The sequence below is a fragment of the Megalobrama amblycephala genome, linkage group LG3 (genome assembly GCF_018812025.1).
Source record: "Megalobrama amblycephala isolate DHTTF-2021 linkage group LG3, ASM1881202v1, whole genome shotgun sequence".
In the NCBI taxonomy this organism is placed as follows: domain Eukaryota; kingdom Metazoa; phylum Chordata; class Actinopteri; order Cypriniformes; family Xenocyprididae; genus Megalobrama; species Megalobrama amblycephala.
Window position 1 is genome coordinate 57,049,440 of NC_063046.1, and position 21,390 is coordinate 57,070,829.

The 21,390-nt window shown below is 35.3% G+C and overlaps 1 protein-coding gene across 6 annotated transcripts in view; it reads left to right on the top strand.

The window, feature by feature from the left end:
• The window catches only part of LOC125265746 (phospholipid-transporting ATPase ABCA1), a 222,834-nt gene that overhangs the window by 172,273 nt on the left and 29,171 nt on the right, over positions 1 to 21,390 (top strand). For all 6 annotated transcript variants that reach the window (XM_048186163.1, XM_048186162.1, XM_048186164.1 and 3 more), the window contains 9 exons: positions 2,149 to 2,223; positions 3,783 to 3,952; positions 6,483 to 6,660; positions 8,240 to 8,355; positions 8,443 to 8,587; positions 12,904 to 13,027; positions 13,113 to 13,242; positions 16,010 to 16,130; positions 20,897 to 20,959. In XM_048186163.1, the coding sequence (XP_048042120.1) occupies positions 2,149 to 2,223; positions 3,783 to 3,952; positions 6,483 to 6,660; positions 8,240 to 8,355; positions 8,443 to 8,587; positions 12,904 to 13,027; positions 13,113 to 13,242; positions 16,010 to 16,130; positions 20,897 to 20,959 (1,122 nt within the window). The remainder of the gene's footprint in view (positions 1 to 2,148; positions 2,224 to 3,782; positions 3,953 to 6,482; positions 6,661 to 8,239; positions 8,356 to 8,442; positions 8,588 to 12,903; positions 13,028 to 13,112; positions 13,243 to 16,009; positions 16,131 to 20,896; positions 20,960 to 21,390) is intronic.

The window sequence follows — 21,390 nt, forward strand, 5'->3', positions numbered from 1 at the left end:
GTCAGAATCCAATTTCTTTTTCAGTCTTAGTCTCGTGAATCCTCTAATTATAACCGACGTTGTAAACACAATAAAAAAAGATATTCTCCGTGAGCTCTGAGAATATGAATTTGATCTAACATCAAAGAGAGAGACAAGTCCTTCCTGCTGGATGCCCCTCTGTCTCCTCATGGCCTCTTCGGTGATGCCATCAACTCAGTTGTTGATAGGTTTTATGAGGCTAAAAAGCAAGCAGGTTCTCCCTCGTCAACCAAAGGTCTTTGGCATAGTGGGTATTAACATTCCCATAGTGTCCTAATCTTATGATGCAGCGCGAGTTCCCTTGAAAGGGAACCCTGAACTATGACCCTGAAGAGGGAACGAGATGCTGAAAGAGGGAACGAGACGCTGCATCGCCCTGCCATACTTCCGGCGTGCATGTGACCGACTTGCATCAGCCTATCAGAAGCTGACATTGTTTGGTTCAAGGGTGCTCTATACCTTCCTGGTCGTAATGTCACCCGCCTATGACTTTGTGTCACACCATTGGACTGATTTCACACATACTTCAAGACACAATCACACAGAGGCGTTCCCATAGTGTCGTAAACTTACGACGCAGCATCTCATTCCCTCTTCAGGGAACCAAGGTTACAGTCATAACCAAGGTGTTTTTTTACCCATTTAAGTACATCTTCACTTGTAATTTCATAATTACTTATATTGTCTTTGAAATATGGTTAAATGTACTGCTAAATGTACTTACAAGCATTTATGGTAAACTGAAATGTACTATACTATACTGTCATTTCTATTTAAACTTGTATGTCATGTATTTAAATAAATTTGTAATCACACATTTAAATCGATAAAGGATAATGGATAAAGCTGAAATTTTGTACATTCAAAACGTGAACTTTTAATGTAATATCAAATAACGCACTACATTTAAAATTATAATCAAGTTCTTTACAAGTATGTTAGTCAAAACATCAAAATAAGTGTACTTCTTCAAAACAAAATTATTTAAAATTAAGTAAAAAGCATGGTCTTTGATATTAACAATGAACATTATAAATTAATGTTTTTAAGCTGGATTTAGATTTTTTGCTATCCTAAACATGCATAATTTTATGACTAGTTGTGTTTTATTATTTACATTCAGCATTAGCACTAGCAACCCTAATTATGACACAAAATGTAATGCCGTTGAATCCTTGAGGATGAGCAGAGTTTGTACTTGAGAGTCTCTCTGGCAGCGTGCCAGTGTCTGTGCCCTCTAATGGGATTTTAATGCTGCTTAGCTCTGTGATGGACGGATGTAATGCTAATAGCAGGACGTTAGAACTCCCTCTCATTCAAACAGGCACTGGAGAGTTTTTGGCACCTTCACTTTGAGTTATTAGTGTTCATCGTGTATTTACAGTGTCACCTGGGGAGCACTAGACATTATCATTTGTGTCTGATATGTCAGTCTCCATTGTTTTGTCTGAAGTGGAATTTATCTGACTGGTACCTTATAAATATAACTTTGTTTTCAGGAGGACTGATAAAAAACACTTTGTATGCCCGTATTTTCAGAAGTTTTGTAAAATTCAGTCAATCAAATTAGAATTTATTACAGTGAGAAAGTGCTTTCCAGTTGTTCTGGCCTTTTGTTGGTTTAATGGTTTGAAGGGTGTAAGATTATAGTTGTATTAGTTAATATGTGTGCTGAAGTTAAATGTAATTATGATTAAAAAAAAAAAATTATTATTTAAAAGGGAAGTGAAACTGTGAAAAATATGTAAAATACACTACCGTTCCAAGCATTCTGCTCGCCAGGGCTGCATTTATTTAAAAATACAGAAAAAAAAAAAGAAAAACAGAAATATTTTAAAATATTATTACAATTTAAAATAAGTTTATTCTAATAAGTTGAAGAAAATTTAAAGCTAAAATTTCAGCATCTCCATTGTCACATGATCCTTCAAAAATCATTCTAATATGCTGAACAGTTGTGCTGCTTCATATTTATGTGGAAACTGTGATTTTTATTTTTTAGGATTCTTTGTTGAATAGAGAGTTAAATACAAAAAAAGGCATTTATTTGAAATAGAAATCTTTGTAACATCTCTCTCTCTCTCTCTCTCTCTCTCTCTCTCTCTCTCTCTCTTTTTCTTTGTCCAGTATAACCAGACTGACCAAATTTTCCAGGCCATTCGGTTGGTACTATTGGAGATAGGCACCAGAGACAATGTGAAGGTAAGCAGCCAGAAGTGGCTATATTTAGACAGTATCCAAGTATATTAGAATAGATTAGAGTACAGGAGCAGGAGTACATCAGATCAGGAGTACATCAGAGTCATTATTTTAACCAGACTTTGCCATTTTGAAAAGGTGAATTTTTAAAGTACAATCCTGTGTAATTTTGAACATTCTATCAGACAATGTCTTGAAGTTTTAACAAATTGCATTGTGACAGTTCATGCTTAATTAATACATATTAACATTAGCTGTCAATTCAGAGGGGTCCTATTATGCTTTTTTACATTGTCAACTTTCTTTAGTGTGTAATGCTGCTGTTTGAGCATGAAAAAGGTCTGCAAAGCTGCAAAGCACAAAGTCACTCCAAAGGGAGTTATTCTCTTTACAGTAAGGACACTTTCTGAACTCCCTTAAACGCTCCAGGAATGCACACATCACAGTATTCCTCAGTTTAAATAATTTCCACCCAAGATATATGCAAAATAATGTGGCGAAGTCTGGTTGAGTTGCTCTAGTAGTGTGTTGAAACTCGTGGTTATGGTAAGGGGCGTGACATTTCCAAAACCCTCGAAGCGGTTGACCAATCAAAACGCACTGGTCTAGTCAATCAATCAGAGCGTATTGTGCTTTTCGAAAGGACGGGCTTCATAGAGACAGGAAATAAACAGCGTTACTGACAGACTGGGAAAAGAGGTGCTGCAACAATGTCAAATATGTGAAAAAAAGGTTTTTTTTTAATATTTAAGCATGAAAATCTATTCTAATAGACTCTAAAAATAAATTCAAGACTTTGTAAAAGGGCATAATTATGGCCGTCTACTGTTTTAAAGTTTCAGAGTGACAATCATGATTGTGTTCACTGCAGGCCAGTGATAGACTGATAATCAATGGGATGGAAATAAAACAAACTAAATATTGATTTTAAAAAACCCTTGATGTCTCACCACTTATTTGCTTTTAACAATAATGTCTTTTGTCTAATGATCATCCTTTTGGGCCTTTTCTAAGAAAATATTGATTATATATAATCTGATTCAGGAATCAATTTATCATATAGAGACATTTATTAATGCATTCAAAGTTTGCTTCCTTAAAGCATGGTGTCATTTTGATAACGGGGCATTATGATGGCAGCAGGGTTGAAGTATAACCAGAGGGCACAGTTTAAAGTCAAACATTGTCAGCTAAACATGTAAAATGTGTTTTTGCTAAAGCAAAAATGTCATCAGGACAAAACAAAAGAAAGAAAAAAAACTATAAATATGTATAAATACATTTTAATGTTATTGTTAGTGTTATGTTACAGTTTATTGTTAGTGGGAACCAGTGTTGTTTCAGTATTATTTATATAGTATATTTATAAACAGTAATGATAGTACCTCAACTTCAGGTTTTTTTTTTTTTTTTATTTAACTAAGATTTCCATGTAATATTTATATTTTATTTTATTTCAATTAACAAAAATGATTGTTAATTTAGTTTCAGTTATCAATAATAACAGTAGTGGTAACATGATTGAAATGTATTTGAACGTGTGTGTGTGTGTGTGTGTGTAGGTATGGTTCTATAATCAGGGTTGGCATTCCATCGTATCGTTCCTGAATGTGGCCAGTAATGGCATTCTCAGAGGAAACCTGCCAGCGGGACGCAGAGCAGGCGACTACGGCATCACAACATTCAACCACCCACTTAATCTCACTAAAGAACAGCTCTCGTTTGTAGCGCTGTAAGTATGACACAAAACACACATGCACAACGACATATACAACACCACACGACTACAGCATTTAAATTATAAGACACATGTACACTATATGGACAAAAGGACACACCTCTCCATTATTGAATTCAGATTTTTAAAGCAAATCCATTGCCACAGGTGTATAAATTCAAGAACTTGGCCATGCAGTCTGTATTTATAAACATTTATGGAAAAAAATTAATCGTTCTGGAGAGCTCTATGAATTCAAGTGTTGTACTGAGATAAGATGCAACCTTTTCAATAAGACAGTTTGTGAAATATCACCCCTGCTAGATATTTCACAGTCAACTGTAAGTAGTATTATTGGAAAGTGGAAGTGTTTAGGAGCAGCAGTAACTCAGCCAGGAAGTGGAAGACCACGTAAAGTCACAGATGTTGTGTAAAAGTCATCAATGCTCTGTTGCATCTGCGAGCAGTTGCATGCAAGCCTCACAACCCAATGCCAAGTTCAGCTTTGCATCACAGGAATAAATTACATTTAACAATATATTACAATAAACAACTTATTTTAAATTATAATAATATTTATCTTTTTTTACTGTATTTTTGATCAAAGAAATGCAGCCTTGGTGAGCAGTAGAGACTTCTTTCAAAAACATTGAAATAACTTACAGCTCACTTTGATGAACACAATTTCCTTGCAAAAATGAGATGTATTCACTGTCTGAATGTGTGTGTGCGCACACCTGTGTTTGTATGTGTATTTAGGGATTTTTGTGTGTTCATGCATAATTAAGCCCAGCTTGTGATGGCATGATGATCGCAAAATATTTGTATGAAGATGAATGGTTTGAAACAAGGGGTCAAAAATGGACCATAGTTTGAAGCATCACACTGATCATCTGCTGGATGTGTGTGTGTGTGTGTGTGTGTGTGTGTGTGTGTGTGTGTGTGTGTGTGTGTGTGTGTGTGTGTGTGTGTGTGTGTGTGTGTGTGTGTGAATTTGTTTATATGTGTGTGTGTGTGTGTGTGTGTGTTGTACATCCAGGTTAAATGACAATCTTCCTGTCTGTAATGAGGTCATCAGTTCCCTCTAATCATGAATAATACAGTCCTGAGACTCAATCACCTTCACTGTGTGAGAGATTGTGTGTTCAGCACCAGGTCTCACCTAAACATCAGTGAAGAGAGAGCAAGAGATTCAATCTATTAGGCATAAACGGCAGGGTGTCAAAAAAAATGAAGAAACGTAACAATTTCCCAGCATGCCCTGTGTGAGGTGGATGTTGTATAGTCAGACTTTTATTCTAAGTAAGTTCTAAAACACTAAAGACCTTTCTCAGAAACCCTAATTGCATCTCGATTTAAAACCACATACCTACATATTAATCTAATGTTACAAGACCAGTGTCTGTTTTTAAACATGTTTCTCTGAAAAGTGTGTTGGTTTGGGATTTGGTGATTATTTTCCCAGAAATGTAATATGGCAACAAGCAGTTTTGGCCAATATAAAGCTGTTATATGATATCAGACTGTTTAATTTAACAGTATTAAATAACACAAGCATGACAATTACTGCATTATATTTATTTTTTATATTTACATATTTACTTAAATAATTGGAAATAAATTATTTGAAAATGTTTAAAAAGAGAGAGAAAAATATTTTGAATTGAATGCAAACAAAAAAAGTCTTATTGAGTTTGCCTTTCTATTATTAGACAAAACTGTTAAAGTTATCTATCAAAATAAAAGTCCCACTCATGACACTTAACAGCCAAACAAAAAAAAAAAACATATCACCTAATGCAGAAAAAATACCAAGAAAAAAATCTAAATATTGGCCAGTATTTCAGCCTTATACATCCTATATATACTGTATTTTTTTTTTTTTATGTGCTTTTGTCATTTTTTTTTTTTTTTTTTTTTCTGTTTTAATAATACTATTTAGGTTTTATTTTTATTTATTTATTTATTTATTTATTTTATTTTTTCAGTTTTAGCTCAGTTTTAGTTTTTATTTTATTTCCAGTTAGTACATTTATAATTGCATTTATTTTAAATCGACTTTGACAAAACAAGACTCTTAAATTGAATCCTGACTGCATTTTAATTTGTTTGTTCATGTTTACAATATCAATTTTTTTAAATTTGTGAGGGCTACATAAATAAAGCAATGCTATCTAATGATGTGCCATAAAATGCTTTGCCAACATTTATTTCATACAGAACCTATGAATGAGTAGTGGAGAATGCTGCTTATTTGCATGCACAATCTGCTTTATGACCAATATTGTGCCCAAAAATGGAACTGTATTCTGGAAATAAATCCAAAAAAACTTGCATTCCATGATTTTTAATCGACTTTGACAAAAAAAAAAAAAAAAAAGCCCTAAGTCTCTTAAAATATTTTCTTGACTCTGAGATCATCTGATTGGCCTTTCAGTGGAAACCATGGTAATGTGTTTTAGGTTTGAATAATGTGAATATAAACATGCTTGTGTAAATTCACCGTAGTCATAATCTCACAACATCATGTTTTCATTTCTTATAGGGCCACGACCTCTACGGATGTGGTGGTGTCGATTTGCGTGATCTTCGCCATGTCCTTCATCCCTGCCAGCTTTGTCCTCTTCCTCATCCAGGAGCGCGTCAGTAAGGCCAAACACCTGCAGTTTGTGAGCGGCGTGAATCCTACCATCTACTGGCTGGCCAACTTCGCCTGGGACATGGTACATGTGAAACACTTTACACTGTGTTGTCGTTACTATGCCTCTAATGTTCTATCTGCTCTGAAAGATGGATGGAAAGTGGAAGGGCGCTCGAGAACTAAAAAGAGGAGCTGAGATAGCTAATTAAAACTCTATTAAAACTCTATCAATTTAGAGCTGAATACTGTTCACAGCCTCCATTGGTCTATGTCATATGTTACATTCTCAGTGGAGAGAGATGAATTCACTTTCACTAATAAATTGCTAATAAATCAATTAGTGTCAAGGGAGATAAAAAGGGCTTTGCAACATATGCAAGGCAAAAAAAAAAGTTTTTACCATATAACGTTTGCAAAAACAAAAAGCACAGTAAGATTTATAATCTATACATGCTATATATTTGTTCATTCATGCTTATCTTATCATTGTTTGAAACTGTGAGGGCTACATTAATAAAGAAATGCTGCATAATTATGTGGCATAAAATGTTTTGCCAACGTTTGTATTGTGTGCTGAAGTCGCACCGGTGGACAACACTGTTTATTTGCATACATAGTCTAGCTGCATGGTATCATATATAAAATAGTTGTATTTGTAAAAACAGATAATGTCTAGTTAGTAAATTAGATACATTTGAAATAATGCACACAAAAGTAGGACAACATGATTTGGGGGGAAAATATAATTGCAATTTTCTGATAAAAATTGAGATTCCAATTTAAAGTAAGATTTAAAAATATATATTATTATTATTATTATTATTATTATTATTATTATAAATAGTGCTGTCAAATCGATTAATCGTGATTAATCGCATGTAACAAAAGTTTGTTTACATAATGTGTGTGTGTGTGTGTGTGTATATATATATATATATATATATATATATATATATATATATATACACACGTTATGTAAACAAACTTTTATGTTAGATGCAATTAATCACGATTAATCGACTTGACAGCACTAGAAAAAAATATTAAACAAAATAAGAAATATTACTATAAGACTGTTTCACTGTGGAATAAAAACTATTTAGGAAAATAATAATCATTTTGTTTTACAGTACAGTTGTAAAATTGCAATACTTACATTTGTGTCCTAATTTCTTATTTAAAAAAAAAAAAAAAAACATTAAACCATTGAGCTTTTATTTTAGCGATAAATCACAAGTTTAACACTTCTGTGTTGGCAGCAGGTTTATAAACTCTTCTCATTGAAATCTGGTGAAATATTTAGCATGTTATGTTTTAAAATGCACTTTATAAGTGAGTTGAGATGGAGTTCATGTGAAGCAGAAATTAAGGTGAAATGCTGAAAAAACGAATCATAAGCTGCTCGTGTATAAATGAACACAGTGCCGCGCTTCACTCTGAAATGTGCAGCGCATATATTTATTTAAATAAATCTTTTTTTTTCTCTTTTTTTACGAATTGTTCAGCAAACACAAAAGTGTGTTGCTATAATAGATTAATTCATATTTAAAAGTTAAAATAAACGTAAAAGTTTATTGTATTGTATTTTTCATTTGTTGTGATTGTTGGGTGTCTTTAAGGATTAAGTTTGATTCTGTTGTGTTTTTGGATGTGTGTTTCAGTGTAATTATGTCATCCCATGTATCATCGTCATCATCATCTTCCTGTGTTTCCAACAAAAATCTTACGTCTCTCCACCCAACCTGCCTGCACTCATACTGCTGCTGGTGCTGTACGGGTGAGTGTGTGTGGTGGTTGTTGTTGTTGTTTTTTAGCCTGGAGTTTGAGTGTGTTTGTGAGTGTGAGTTGTGTTTTTGTCTCGCAGGTGGTCCATCACTCCGATGATGTATCCCGCCTCCTTCCTGTTCAGCGTTCCCAGCACAGCGTATGTGGTTCTGACCTGCATCAACCTCTTCATCGGCATCAACGGCAGCGTAGCCACATTCATCATGGAGCTCTTTGACGACCCGGTGAGACTCCAACACACACACAATGTACTGAAAGCCTGCAGTGGAAAACAGACATTGTGTTATTTCTATTTATTTCCTTTATTTACTGACAATTTGACAGCTTTACCTTGAGGCATGTGTAAGGTGTGCCACATGTTGTCATGATGGGTATATTAGTTTTTCTGGAGAGTGTGTTATTCTTGTCAGCTGTGACATACAAAGCTTTCTTTCAGCCCACCCTGGTGATTAGGATTTGTTCACACAAAGAACAATACATTTTATTGATAACTAAGGGTGCAACGGATCACAAAACCATATTATGGTTTTTGAGTCACGGATTGGCTTTGATACTTCAATACCACAGCTACTAGCCACAACTACTAGCCAAACTAAAAGTTTAAACATTATTAAAGACAAGTGAACAGTAAATAATTAAATAAGAACAAATACACAAATTACAAGCATAGATAAATACAATATAACAAAGTTACAAATAAAGTAAGATCTAACAGTAGTATTCAGGTACAGAAATGTAATAATTAAATGTAAAACAACACTGCATAGTGCTGTATAAATTAAATATAAATTAATCTTTGTTAAAGCTGTGTTTTTTAAACATTAATGACAGACGTCAGCAGGTATTTGTTGTTACTAAGACTTAGAAACGTGCAGAGGTAACACTTTATTTTACAGTGCCATAGTTACACGTCACTACATGTACTTACAATAGAAATAGCAGTAAATTATGCATAATTACAAGTAACTAACCCTAACTGTAAATCTATAGTAAGTACATGTAGTTAATTAATAGTACTCAGTACTTATTTGAGTAATTACAAGGTAACTACAGCATTGTAAACTAAAGTGTAACCATATGTAATATTCTATATTGGTCTCTACCAATTTTTTCATAAAAATTCACAGACATTTTCACAGACAGCTGATTAGACTTTAAGAAGTCTCTCTCTGAGGGATAAAGACATGAGGAATGACAGTCTCTGGTGTTAAAGTGTCATCTTCAGTAATGAAAGTCTGTTTAACACTTGCGTTCAGTCTGATTACAGCTGCCTCGATCTGTCATTTTTCATCTCTGAGAATCAAAATAATGGTGTTTTATTGAATTATACAATTATACATGAGTGTGTGTGCTTGTTTAGGCCAAGGTTATTGTTAAGAAAAATATTAAGAAAAAGATGACAAAAAATATTTCATTTAAATGTTTATTACAATTTTATATATATATATATATATATATATATATATATATATACACAAATGTACACTTGTGTGTGTGTGTGTGTGTGTGTGTGTGTATATATATATATATATATATATATATATATATATATATATATATATATATATATATATATACATATACACAAGTGTACATTTGTGTACACTTGACATTAAAGTGTACACAAATGTACTAAATAATAAATGAGTATTCAAATAGTTAAAAATAATTGCGCAGCCATCTTCATGAAACCTTGAAAAGACAACAATAAAATTTGCTATTTAGTCCTGTTAGCTGCACTAAACTGCTATATTTCAAAGATTTTATGCCATGAATTGTTGAACTAGATGCCCCAGTTAGTTTTTTCATGAATGAGATGCAGCTGAATGGAGCAGAACGAAGGCTCTCAGATGTGTTTTTAAAGCTGGACTTTAAACACATTTGTGTGTTGAACTGTGTATGATGGCGGACACGTGTCTTAGAGAATATGGGTCAGTGTAAATCCTGTGTGATTTTCCCATCTCTGGTGTTTGTGATGATGTATGAGCATGAGGCTCATACAATATTTGTCAAGAAAACTGTTGCATGATTTCTTCAGCTGTGTGAGAGTGTGTTTGATGAATCACACACTGCTGGAGACAGCTTGACTATCAGAACAATGTTTTATCGACTTTAGATTTCAGATTGAGGTTGAGGATACAGTTCCACTTCATTCACACAAGGAAATTACTCCTATCACCCACTTTCCTCTTAATATATACATGGGTTTCAAAGACGTCACTTCCGCTATGCCCGCCGCCATATTTGGGACCAGTCACAGCTGCGCGTCCTGTTTAAGTCTATGGTGACAGCAGCTACAAATACCAGAGGAAGGCCAACAAAACGCTCTCAGAAGGTTCACAACAAGTTTACAATATATCTGGGATATGTGGTGCTGTTAGCCGTTTCAACAGTCGTCAGAACTACAAATTTATTTGATTTATTTGAAAATATTGTGAATTCTAGTTGCTGTGTTTCGGCGTGTTGTTACAGGATGAACAAATTCACGACACCAGCTGACTACATTACTTAGTTCAAGTATGCGTGCATGATTTTGTGCAAATATAAGTTGTAATTTTATGTATATCTTGTATAAATATATATGAATTACCATATATAGGATGTGTCCCGTTGAGTTAATTAACCTTCTAGCAAAGCGCTTCAGTTTACGGGTGTTCATTCAGTGCGCGCAGCTCAAATAATACTGTTATCAAAATGAGATGATTTGAGAAAAAAAATCTGTTATTGTTCATGATCCTTATTATTAATCAAACTATGTGTTGATGAAAATAATACTAGAACAATATAAGAGCTAGTTATTAAAAATAATGCATTCATTTTCTAAAAGAAATATTAAAGTTTTAATATTACTGTGTAGTAACGTTAAACATTTTAATGACTTAATCATTGCTGTTTGAGCTGCGCACGCTGAAGCTGAAGATAATAAAAAACCCATAAACTGAAAGTTAATTAACTCATCGGAACACATCCTATATAAAATAATCCAGATATTAATACAAAATAAAAATATTACAACTAGCATTTGCACAAAATCACGCACAGATGAACTTGAAGTAACGTCATTGAAACCCCGAAACACAGCAAATAAGCCCAAATAATTCACAACGTTATTTTACAAATATATACGATTATAATATCATGTATAAGAAGAAGACAGTCCCAATCATATTAATGTTTTGTCTTACTTTTTGAGCGCTCGCGCTGAAGCTATAGATGATCATCAGCTCTGTGGGTTATTTACCTCAACGAAACACATCCTTTATGAGAATAATCAGATATTTATACTTAATAAAATTAATAAGTTTTATCTGTACAAAATGACGCGAATGCACAAGTGAAGTTTGAACAAGTTATGTAATCAATGTAATCAAACTCAGTCGACGCGCTCTTACCACAACAACACGCTGAAACAACAACACAGAGAATTCACAACATTTTATTACAATAGTGTTCTCGTTATAATGTTATGTAAAATGACAGTCCCAGCAGTTATTAATGTTGTGCATTGCTGTTTGGCTGCCAGTGGTGTGGTCCCTTCTAAATGAAGCCAATAATTCTGCCGATCTAACTACTTTGGGATCAAATAAATTTGTAGTTCTGACGACTGTTGAAACGGCTAACAGCACCACATATCCAAGATATATTATAAACTTGTTGTGAACCTTCTGAGAGTGTTTCGTTGGCCTTCCTCTGGTAGTTGTAGCTGCTGTCACCATAGACTTTAACAGGGCGCGCAGCTGTGACCGGTCCCAAATATGGCGGCGATAGAATACAGTGACGTCACATGAAACCCATGTATATGCATTATTGATGGATATTTCAATTATTTAATGCTGTAATATTATATGTGGCATAGGTCGACTATAAACCCACAAGCTTTCATTTTTGCTGAATACCGATTGAAGCAACTGCCCATTTGACAACAGTTTTTAATAAGCTTCTCAATACTGGTCAAATGCTATAATTTTCTATCCACAAAATTGTTTAAAATATGGAAATTAAGTGAAGGTGGTGCGTTTTATAAGCGATCCAAATTCCAAGCACCTGGAAAGGGTTTTCTGTGAATGGACCCACTCAGAACACTTTATTATGAGCCACTTTTTCACTTTGAAACACACAGAGTTATGTTTTTTCACAATTACAGTTTTTATTAATCACTCATATGTGCTGTCACCACAAAATAATGTTGACATTACTTGTTGACTTTATGGACTTCAGAAATAATACAAAATAAATTGCATTTCAGAGCTGCGAGCCAGAAGTATTGAGCATCATGCTCTCATTCTTGGGTGTTTTGTTTTGTTTTGAAAATCGTGGGTAGACATATGTATTCAGTTCAAATGTATATTTCACAATTTATAATCAGCTCATTTTAATTTATTTATAATAATAGTCTAGAATGATAAAATGAATGTTCTTTTATTTTTAGAAAATAACTATAAAACCATCCATGTCACAATCAGTTAAACAATGTGCATTTGAAGAATCGTGTTTCCAATCTAACATTGCCTTTCTTTGTCTCATCTGTCTTTATATCCAGAATATAACAAAAATCAATGACATAGTGAAACAGGTTCTGCTGGTGTTTCCTCATTTCTGTTTGGGAAGAGGCCTGATGGACATGGCCAAAAACCAGGCAGTGGCCACCCTCTACAAAAACCTGGGTAAGACATTGACACATGTGGAAGCATGTAGTTCAGTGTTGAAAGCTGATATTTGTGGTACAGTAAGTGAGTTCTCTGTTTTCAGGCGAAGACCGCTTTGAAAATCCTCTCAACTGGAACATGGTGGGCAAGAATCTGTTTGCCATGTCCATTCAGGGGGCAGTTATGTTCGCCCTGACCCTCCTCATACAGTACAAGTTTTTCTGCAAATCAATGTAAGAAACACACTATCTTTACATGTTTAAAAACCTCACACCTAAAGAAAAATCTGTTGGCACCTAGACTACCAGTCAAAAGTTTGGAATAATTAAAAATGTCTAATGTTTTTGAAAGAAGTCTCGGTTGCACATTATTTTAAGGTGCCCTTGTTACAGTGTAATTATACAAGTAAGTACTATTTGTAATATGAATTGTACTTACTATAATTGTACATACATGTACTTATTATATAATCAGAGTTAGGCTTTGGTTTAGAGTTAGTTGCTTGTAATTATGCATAATTTACTGTTATTACTATAGTAAGTACATGTAAGATGTGTACAGGAACACTGTAAGTGTTACCGAAATTTCCACAAAAATTGATAATTGATAATAATCAGAAATGTTTCTTGTGCAGTAAATCAGCATATTAGAATGATTTCTGTAGGATCATGTGACACTGAAGACTGGAGTAATGTGCATCTCACAGGACTAAATTACATTTTAAAATAAATTACAATAGAAAACACAATTTTCACAATGTTGCTGTTTTTACTGTATTTTTGATCAAATAAATGCAGCATAAATGTGAGCATAAGAGACTTCTTTCACAAACTTAAAAAAATAACTTGACTGGTAATGTATGAATGTCTCCTCATTAGTGTACAGACTTCGATATCAAGTCGGTACTGAAATTTTAAAAATGTGACGCTTTGAGCGCTGAGCGGATTCGAAAACACCTCTGATTGGCCAATGTGTTCACGTGCTCATTGAATATGTCTGTGATTGGCAACAGTGAGCAACCGACCGGAGCATTTGAAAGCACACAAGTGTTTGAATTTGAAAGCGTTTTGAAAGTGGAAGCATTTGAAAGCAAGCACCTATCAGCGGAGCTGTGTAAGCGCTCAGTGAGGAGAGTCACTGATGTTTATTTACAACAATTTGGTTGATCATTGTAGCCAATCACAGACATATCTGATGAGCGTGTGAACATAGTGGCCAATCAGAGGTGTTTACGAATCCACTCAACGGCGCAAAAAGCGCCACATTATTAAAATTTCAGTACCGACTTGGTACCGAACTCTGTACTTTTGACAACACTACTCTTCATAGTGTATAGAGCTGCACGATTCTGGATAACGTGAGAATTTTTATTTTTCTTTTCTTTTTTTCTTTTCAAATAGAGATCATGATTCTCCCAAAATTCTGAACAGACAAATAAACAAAATAAGTGTTCTGGCAAAATGTTAATTGCTGCAGTTTATTTAAAAATGAATTATTTATTATTTTAAAAAATCAGTATGAATAATGATTCAATGACCCGCTCATAAATACTTCATTAGTTTCATTACTCGATGAATCAGCATTTTTGAACAAATCACTTGATTGAATGATTTAAACACAAAAACATTGTTTCTTTTCGCCACCTAGTGGCACAACGATGTAATGATACAATCATTATTTGAAGCGCCAAGTTATACTGGGTACACACTAAAAGATTTTTACAATCTTACAAGTTTTTCAAAATGTGAGAGACCACAAACATGAGGACAAAAAATCCTAGATTTAACCGTTTTGCTCCTATAGTTTGTGGTGTGCCGTAATGTGACAAAGACAGCACACCACACACAAACAGATTTTCAACCAGAGACCCGACTGTGAACACGGAAAATCTTGCTAAATCTCTTGAGATTTCAGAATAAATATGGCGGACAATAAGCAGGAAGAAATTGCGATGATGGTGTTTGGAATGATTTTGACAGAAAATTCACGGAAAAAAAGAAAAGGGTTTGGGTGAAGTCGTGGAGACGGCGGGAAAACGGTCTTTACTTTGTGCTTCGCCACGGCTGCTTTTGTTATGCTTCCGTCTTCTGTCAGCTCACTTTCTGATTGGATATTGTTTCGCTTCACGTGATAATCTCCAGAGCGTGTGCGCGTTTGTCCTCGGGGTTCCCCCCACACATCAGGATTGCTGATTCGCGATGGGGGCGACTCCAACGTTCTTCCGAGCAGATTCAGTCACTCTTAACACACCTCACACCACAGGAAAATCTGATAAGATAATCTGCAGAACCATCAAGATAATCGTGACATTACCTAGGATTGTCGGAAGGGGAGAAATAGGCCCAAAATCAGCCCGATTATCTTGTTGTGTGTACCCAGCATTACTTAGGTGATTTGCTCTATTTACTGTATATCCGCACCTTGTGACTGTTTGTGAAGCTGTTTCATACCTATACATGACAACTGCTCTCTCTTGGTCAGCGGCAGCATCAACACAGATTTGAATGTTCCAGCATGATTTTGTCAAAGGTTTAATATACATAGGCAAATTGTTGTCATTTAGGAATAATATCGTGTGGGTGTTTGAATCCAGATAGTGATCTTTTAATGATTAATCGTGCAGCTCTAATATATACCCACACAGCAGAACCTGCCTTTTTTTGCCGAGTTCAACATGTTCCTGGGTCAACATCTTTGTTTTTTCCTGGAACAACATCAAACCAATCAACCAGTCAGATTTGAGGGACAAGTTTACAGATTATGTCAAGTTTAGGCTTAAAATCAGGGTTTGGTGCTTTTACATCAGTGTTATTCATCTATCATTTCCCTCTGATTTTAGGTATAACTTATGGGTAGGGTTAGGTTTAGGGGTAGAGATATGGTTAGGACTAAATTTTCCAACAAAATATGACCCAGGAACGTGTCTAACTCACCAAAATCAGGACGTGCCACAAACACATGATCATGATGGCTGCTCTGTACACACATCTTTACACACAGGTCAGTAAAGTCGCTGCCTACATCATTAGAGGGAGAGGATGAAGATGTGGCTCGTGAGCGTGAACGGGTGCACCAGGGCGGAGCTCAGAATGACCTGCTCCAAATATGTGACCTCACTAAGGTACTTCCTGTTCCTGTGGCGTCAGTGAGGTGTGGTGTTGCATTCCATTCATTCCGGGAAGTTGAATTACCAGCTTCATACTGCAAAAGTGCCATAGTTGTGGACAGTATCTGGTGATTAGTCCTGGATACCAGCTGGTCAACCAGCTAACTGAGCTAGACCAGTTTTAATTAGCCAAAAATCGTGCAGTGTATCCCGGGCTTTAAACTGTCCCAGATGAAAGATTGGCATCGTGAAACAATTGTAGCGATTTCTGTGATCGTGGCTCTTAATCAGTAGTCCTATGTTTTACAGTGAGAGAGGCTCAAAGACGTTTTCCCGGTCTTGCGACCAAAGATAGTCTACGATCATTTTCTGACAGTGTCAGAAATTCAGCATGATCAACGCACAGTGTGTTTTCTGCTACGACCTACGTCTACTGACCAGCCAATAAAAATGCGACATGAAATCAAGGCGACATGGCACTAAAACTGCTTACCTCAAGCTCTTTTCCATTGTTCTTTTGCCACTTCCTTTTTTTTCAGCACACATAAAAACTACAACTGCCAAAGTGTGATTCAATATGGTCTTTTTGTTAACCATTAGCGCATGCTGATGACGTTTTATTTTTCTATAGAAACCTGCATCATAGCCTACGAGTCAATAGTTGTCATCATCGTGCAGTCCACATGCATGTCGTACCCAAGTTTAATAGATCCATGTCACACAGTGTGATAAAGTAATGATCTTATAGGATTGCTAAAATCGTGCGGTGAATCCCGGGCTTCAGACCAGCAATCCAGCTTCCTCCCTGAATTGTATATTCTGGGTTCCAGGTGTGTGAGTGTACAGATGTTCACGGGAGTGTCCATTGATTAAGAGTGAGAGTTTGATTTGTCCTGTTCTGTAATCAGACGTCTCTTAGCGCTGTTAAACTGGCAGAGAGCAGCTGTCTCTACTCAAGAAACGGCGTTTGTGTGACATGAATCACGCGCCGCTCTTCATGAGTCTGTGGCTGAGAGCGGACAGGTGTTAAAGGGATAGTTCACCCAAAAATTAAAATTCTGTCATCATTTACTCATCCCCAAGTTGTTCCAAATCTGTATAAATTTCTTTGTTCTGCTGAACACAAAGGAAGATATTTTGAAGAAAGTTTGTAACCAGGCTGCTTTGGGGCACCATTGACTTGCATAGTAGGAAAAAAATACTATGGAAGTCAATGGTGCCACAAAACTGTTCAGTGTCTCACATTCTTCAAAATATCTTCCTTTGTGTTCAACAGAACAAAGAAATTTATACAGGTTTGGAACAATCTGAGGGTGAGTAAATGATGACAGAATTTTTATTTTTTGGGTGAACTATCCCTTTAATGTAGGAGATCCTCACTGGTCTGTGTCGCTTCTTTCCCAAACTTATAGAGAATATTCATCAAAGAATATACTAGGAGAACAATTGCTTTACATTTTCACAATGAACTTTACAGCTCAAACAACATGCTTTATTATTAGGGGTGTAACGATTCACTCGTTTTCTCGATGCATCGATTACAAATCCTGACGATGCATATGCATCGATCTTTTTTGAATCGTGAATCGTTTATTTCGGTCGATAATCGATGTAAAATGCAAAGAATCGGATTAATCGAGATTATATAGTGATTCAGTGCTTTAAAATATATAAACATTAAATTACTACATGCGCAAATTGATGGAGACGTTGTGCGCCGTCATTTTGCGCCTTCCCTCACAGCTCTCATTCACAGATACGCGCGGCTGCACTTTACCGCCTCTCACTGGATTGCGCTCGCGCTCAGTCCGTAGCCCACGTTTGAGCTCTCCTCAGGACGGCCACTGCTATTCACATGAGCATATGACAGTTCTCTATTAAGACAACAATAGTCCTGAGTCAAACTGCTCAAGCCATTGATAAAGCTGCCAAGTCATTGCGCAGTCACTACTGTTGAAATAAAACGCTTTTATTGCGTGGAAAAGTCGGAAATGGTTCAATGAGATTACCCGAGCAGGACGGAGCAAACACATAATGTAAGTGTCTAAATGCATACGCACAGTTCAATGAATGATAAATGAATTTATGAACTTAATGTCATTAAACTGAATGTGCGAGGAAACTGCTGAAATAACACCATTAACAACACTGACATAAGAGCGCGCGGTTTATCAATCAGATGTGCTTTAACCGTTACTATAGCAACAGTAGAAACCCAACGCGATTTCTTTCAGAATCACCATAACGGAAATGTTCCATATAAAGAGAACAAAGATGGCTTTTTTAACTATTCCGTGAAGAAAAGTTAGTTTAAGATTAGTTGGGCATGATAGTCTCTCCATGTAAGCATTAGTATTTTGAATGTACCTGGAACAGTTTAATAAGGTTGTGTAGCCTTTAACACTATCCTCCACTATATTTAACATGAACTAAGCCTAAAAATACTTTTAAAGCCCTTTTAAAGTTTTGGCTTATGTAAATTTCCACATGTGCCAATTTTTATAGGCTGTTAAAATAAAGTTATGTAGCATCATTGAGAACTAACATGAACTAACATTAACAATGGACAAAAGGTTTTTTTGTTTGTTTGTTTGTTTTTGCCCTTACTCTTTGACCTCCTGAAGGCCGCTGTGTAATTCCCACCCTGACTAAGACACGTTGAGGGAAGCATTTCAATATCCCTATAAATGCATATTAAAATGCAGAATCGAATCGTATGGAGTCAAATTAATGCCTTAAAGTTTTGCACAAAAATAAAGTTTTGCAAAACACAAAAAAGAATTGAGCAATAAAAAAATGTTTTGCAAACAAAAATAAAGAATTGCAAAGGAAAAATAAAGTATTGAGCAGAAAAAAATAAGTTTTGCAAACAAAAATAATAAATTGCAAAATAAAATAAAGTAGTGCAAAAATAAAAATATAATCAATTACAAAAATCAATGACAGCTGTAATCCTATTTTATCTTTGCCACATATTTTTCATGCTCAAACCTACTAAATCATTTGCAACGCTCATTTTATTCTGCGTTTCAGTCAAGCGTGCGCTCACGATACCGGTTTTCTTTTGCGCTGCACTTTTCTGCGCGGATCTCTTTATGGCACTGGTTTGACGTGGGGGTGGAGTCAAGAAACGGGGGCACGCCCCCGCGAAATGCATTGGAGGGGAACGTAATCGGCGACAGGTGAAATAATTCTTTGACATGGTTAAAAATAATGAATGGTTTGTTTTTGTTGGTTTGTTTAGCATATGTTGTCGCCAATTACAACCCCCTCCAATGCATTTCTTATAGTAATATGACCTCTTGTGCTCTGTCTCACTGCCTGTATCCACTTTTGTGTCCTTAAACATTCGTTTTTTGGGGTCGACAGCTTATAAAAACTTATTTCTGGGTTTTTTAGCTTGTTAGCTGTACACCTTGTCACACAGCAGCTTTTAGGCATTGTTCTGTTTTTTGTAATGAGTCAGAAAAGACAAGGAGGCAGCCTCATGCATTACAAAGTCAATGGAGACGGTTGGATTGATTTTTCCCCCGGTTGGATTGTTTTTCCCCCGGTGGGCATGGTTTTCAGATTATAATAAATGCGCTCTGTCTCTATGCTTGATCTGTTCTGTTGCGATCTGCGTCTCCTGTCGATGACGTGTTTGGGGGGGCGTGCCCCCGTTTCTTGACTCCACCCCCACGTCAAACCAGTGCCATAAAGAGATCCGCGCAGAAAAGTGCAGAGCAAAAGAAAACCGGTATCGTGAGCGCACGCTTGACTGAAACGCAGAATAAAATGAGCGTTGCAAATGATTTAGTAGGTTTGAGCATGAAAAATATGTGGCAAAGATAAAATAGGATTACAGCTGTCATTGATTTTTGTAATTGATTATATTTTTATTTTTGCACTACGTTATTTTATTTTGCAATTTATTATTTTTGCTTGCAAAACTTATTTTTTTCTGCTCAATACTTTATTTTTCCTTTGCAATTCTTTATTTTTGTTTGCAAAACATTTTTTTATTGCTCAATTCTTTTTTTTGTTTTGCAAAACTTTATTTTTGTGCAAAACTTTAAGGCATTAATTTGACTCCATAGAATCAATTAATCGAATCGCATCGAATTTTAATGTGAATTGTCTCGAATCGAATCGTTGTGAATTTGAAATCGAACACCTATGAATCGTGAATTGAATTGAATCGCTGTCTACCCAAAGATTCACAGCCCTGTGTATTATGTATTTTTACTTTTTAAACTGCTTTGCTGCACTTTAAATTGAAATAATTTTTTGTGATGATGGACATATGCTATATATAGCGCTTAATTTGTTTTTGAACCCAAAACATTAGGGCTTTTCACACTTCAAATAGTTAACCCTGGGTCATTGTAAACCCCGGGTAAACAGAATCCTGGATTATCTTGCTTCACGTTTCACACTACTCATAATTAACCCAGGATTAACAATTAATTCTGGATATTCATAAACTGACATTTCACATTGTGCATTCCTAAACACTGGGTTAATGTTCTTATTTGCATATTTGTGGTGTCAGTGTCATTGATTGGATAAACTTTGCACACGACCTGTTTACATAGCTCTAGCATTGCCAACCTCGTATTGCCGACTGTACTATCGAGTTTAGGTGTTAGGGTTCGGGTTAGTAGAATAAGTTGACATGTAGTTGCAAAGTGACTTCTAGTTAGAAGAATGTCTAAAGGGGAACATCAAAATAAAGTGTTACCAAAAAATAAAGCTCTTAACAGGCATGACACGATTATACTTATACTTTTTTTCTTCAGGTGTACCGTAAGAAGCTCACTCCAGCCGTGGATAAAGTCTGTGTGGGTGTTCCTGCTGCAGAGGTAAGTGACACACTCATATAAAATGGAAACTTATTTTAAGCACTAATAAGATGAAAGTATCTAAACAAAATTCATTATTTTTTAATAAGAGTATAATGCCAAAGGTCTTTAAATATCTCCAGCCTCTAAAGACCCCATGGAATTACTTTGAAATATGAATTTAAAATTTGACAGCAATAAAAAAAGAAAGACATTTTCTACCTTTTTAAACTAAAGGATGTATTTTCCTCTGATACCACCTGCCACCATCTATCGTTAGCAAGAAACAGATTCATTGCTGTGATGCAAATTAAAGGCTGCTGAAAGAAAGAAAAAAAAAACACAAGTTCTTTGAAAGCTACTAAATGTGGTGTAATATGAAATATGTCAACACTGGAATGAAAATTGAGTTTTAATTATTTTTTCTTTTATTTATTATTTTTATTTATTTA